General features: G+C 31.0%; 1 protein-coding gene across 1 annotated transcript in view; it reads right to left on the reverse strand.

Moving 5' to 3' along the window:
• Positions 1-1,520, reverse strand: part of aarsd1 (alanyl-tRNA synthetase domain containing 1) — a gene marked incomplete in the record, with an annotated part of 12,517 nt that overhangs the window by 5,586 nt on the left and 5,411 nt on the right. The window contains 1 exon segment of the mRNA XM_036217191.1: positions 1,437-1,520. Within this exon segment, the coding sequence (XP_036073084.1) occupies positions 1,437-1,520 (84 nt within the window).

A 1,520-nucleotide genomic window follows, 5' to 3' on the forward strand; every position in this document is an offset into this window, starting at 1 on the left:
CTTGCAAAAATATAATAGTATGTGGCTTAAATATGAGCTAAACTCCAAATTAGCCCAAAAAACCTTAGTAGATGCCAGATTAGCCAAAAAGGCTAGCTCATTTCTTAAATACTAGCGAAACTCCAAAATAGTTGAAAATTCAATCTGTAAACTAAATAAGTCAAAAACTTTAGCATTTTGCTAAAATGGAAGCTAAACTCTAAATTAGCCACAAAAAGCCCCAGTAGATAAGAAATTATCCAATTAAGTTAGTATGTTGCTAAAATATAAGCTAAACTCCAAATTAGCATGAAAAAACCTTAGTAGATGCCAGATTAGCCAAAATGCTTGCTCATTTCTTAAACCCCATAGCTAAACTCCAATATAGCCAAAAATTCATCAGTAAACTAAATTAGTCAAAAACTTTAGCATGTTGCAAAAATAGAAGCTAAACTTTAAATTAGCCCCCCAAAAAAAGAAAAAAACGGTAGATAACATATTATCCAAAAACGTTAGCATGTTGGTAATATATTAGCTTAACTCCAAATTAGCATTAAAAACCCCCAGTATATAACAAATTAGCCAAAAACGTTAGCCTGCTAATACAATATTAGCTAAACTCAAAATTAGCATGACAAAAACCTTAGTAGATGCCAAATTAGCCAAAAAAGCTATAATGTTGCTTAAATACTAGCTGAACTCCTTGATAGCCTAAATATCCCAGTGAACTAAATTTGCCAACAATGTTAGCCTGTTGATAAAATAGAAGCTAAACTCTAAATTAGCCTCCAAAATCCTCAGTAGATAAGAAATTATCCAAAAACGTTAGCATGATGCTAAAATATTAGCTAACCTCTAAATTAGCATAAAAACCCCCATTTGATTTTAAAAAAATAGCAAAAAACGTTAGCACATTGCTAAAATATTAGCTAAACTCAATTTTTTTTTTAAAATTACTATAAAAAATGAAAACATGGCCCATGAATATATTTAAAGGCTTGTTGCTAAACTACTTAAAATTTTGAAATTTGAAGACTTTCTCATTAATTTCCTATATAGCATATTTTGCTCAATATTTCAAAAACTATAAACTTCATGAATACCAAAAGTACAAGCAGTAATGTCCGGAACAAGCTGAAAGTTTTGATACCAAGATTACTGAAAGTGTGATTTTATGTGCCAAAAAACGTACGAAAGAAGCACAAGAATCACTATAGTGTGAATGCTCACTAAACATTCACACAAAAGTAAACTTCTAAAATACATGCTATTTAATTAACTAAATATTAAGTACTGCAATTGTATCTTATAAACAAGTAACTTGAGTAGATTCAAGGTGCATTTCTTTATGAAACATTTAGGTGGAAAACAAAAGTAAGACTGAACTACACGCTTTCTCCTAAATAATTAATCAAATATTCACTGAATTTATATTTTCCTACACCACTATCTTATACCTTTTCCAAAGCGGGATCGTCTACAGAGAGAAGCTGAACGTTGACGGGGACGTGCGCTCGGATCTTCTCGTTCACGGCTTCTTC

This window comes from Oryzias melastigma, linkage group LG19 (genome assembly GCF_002922805.2).
Source record: "Oryzias melastigma strain HK-1 linkage group LG19, ASM292280v2, whole genome shotgun sequence".
Taxonomy (NCBI): domain Eukaryota; kingdom Metazoa; phylum Chordata; class Actinopteri; order Beloniformes; family Adrianichthyidae; genus Oryzias; species Oryzias melastigma.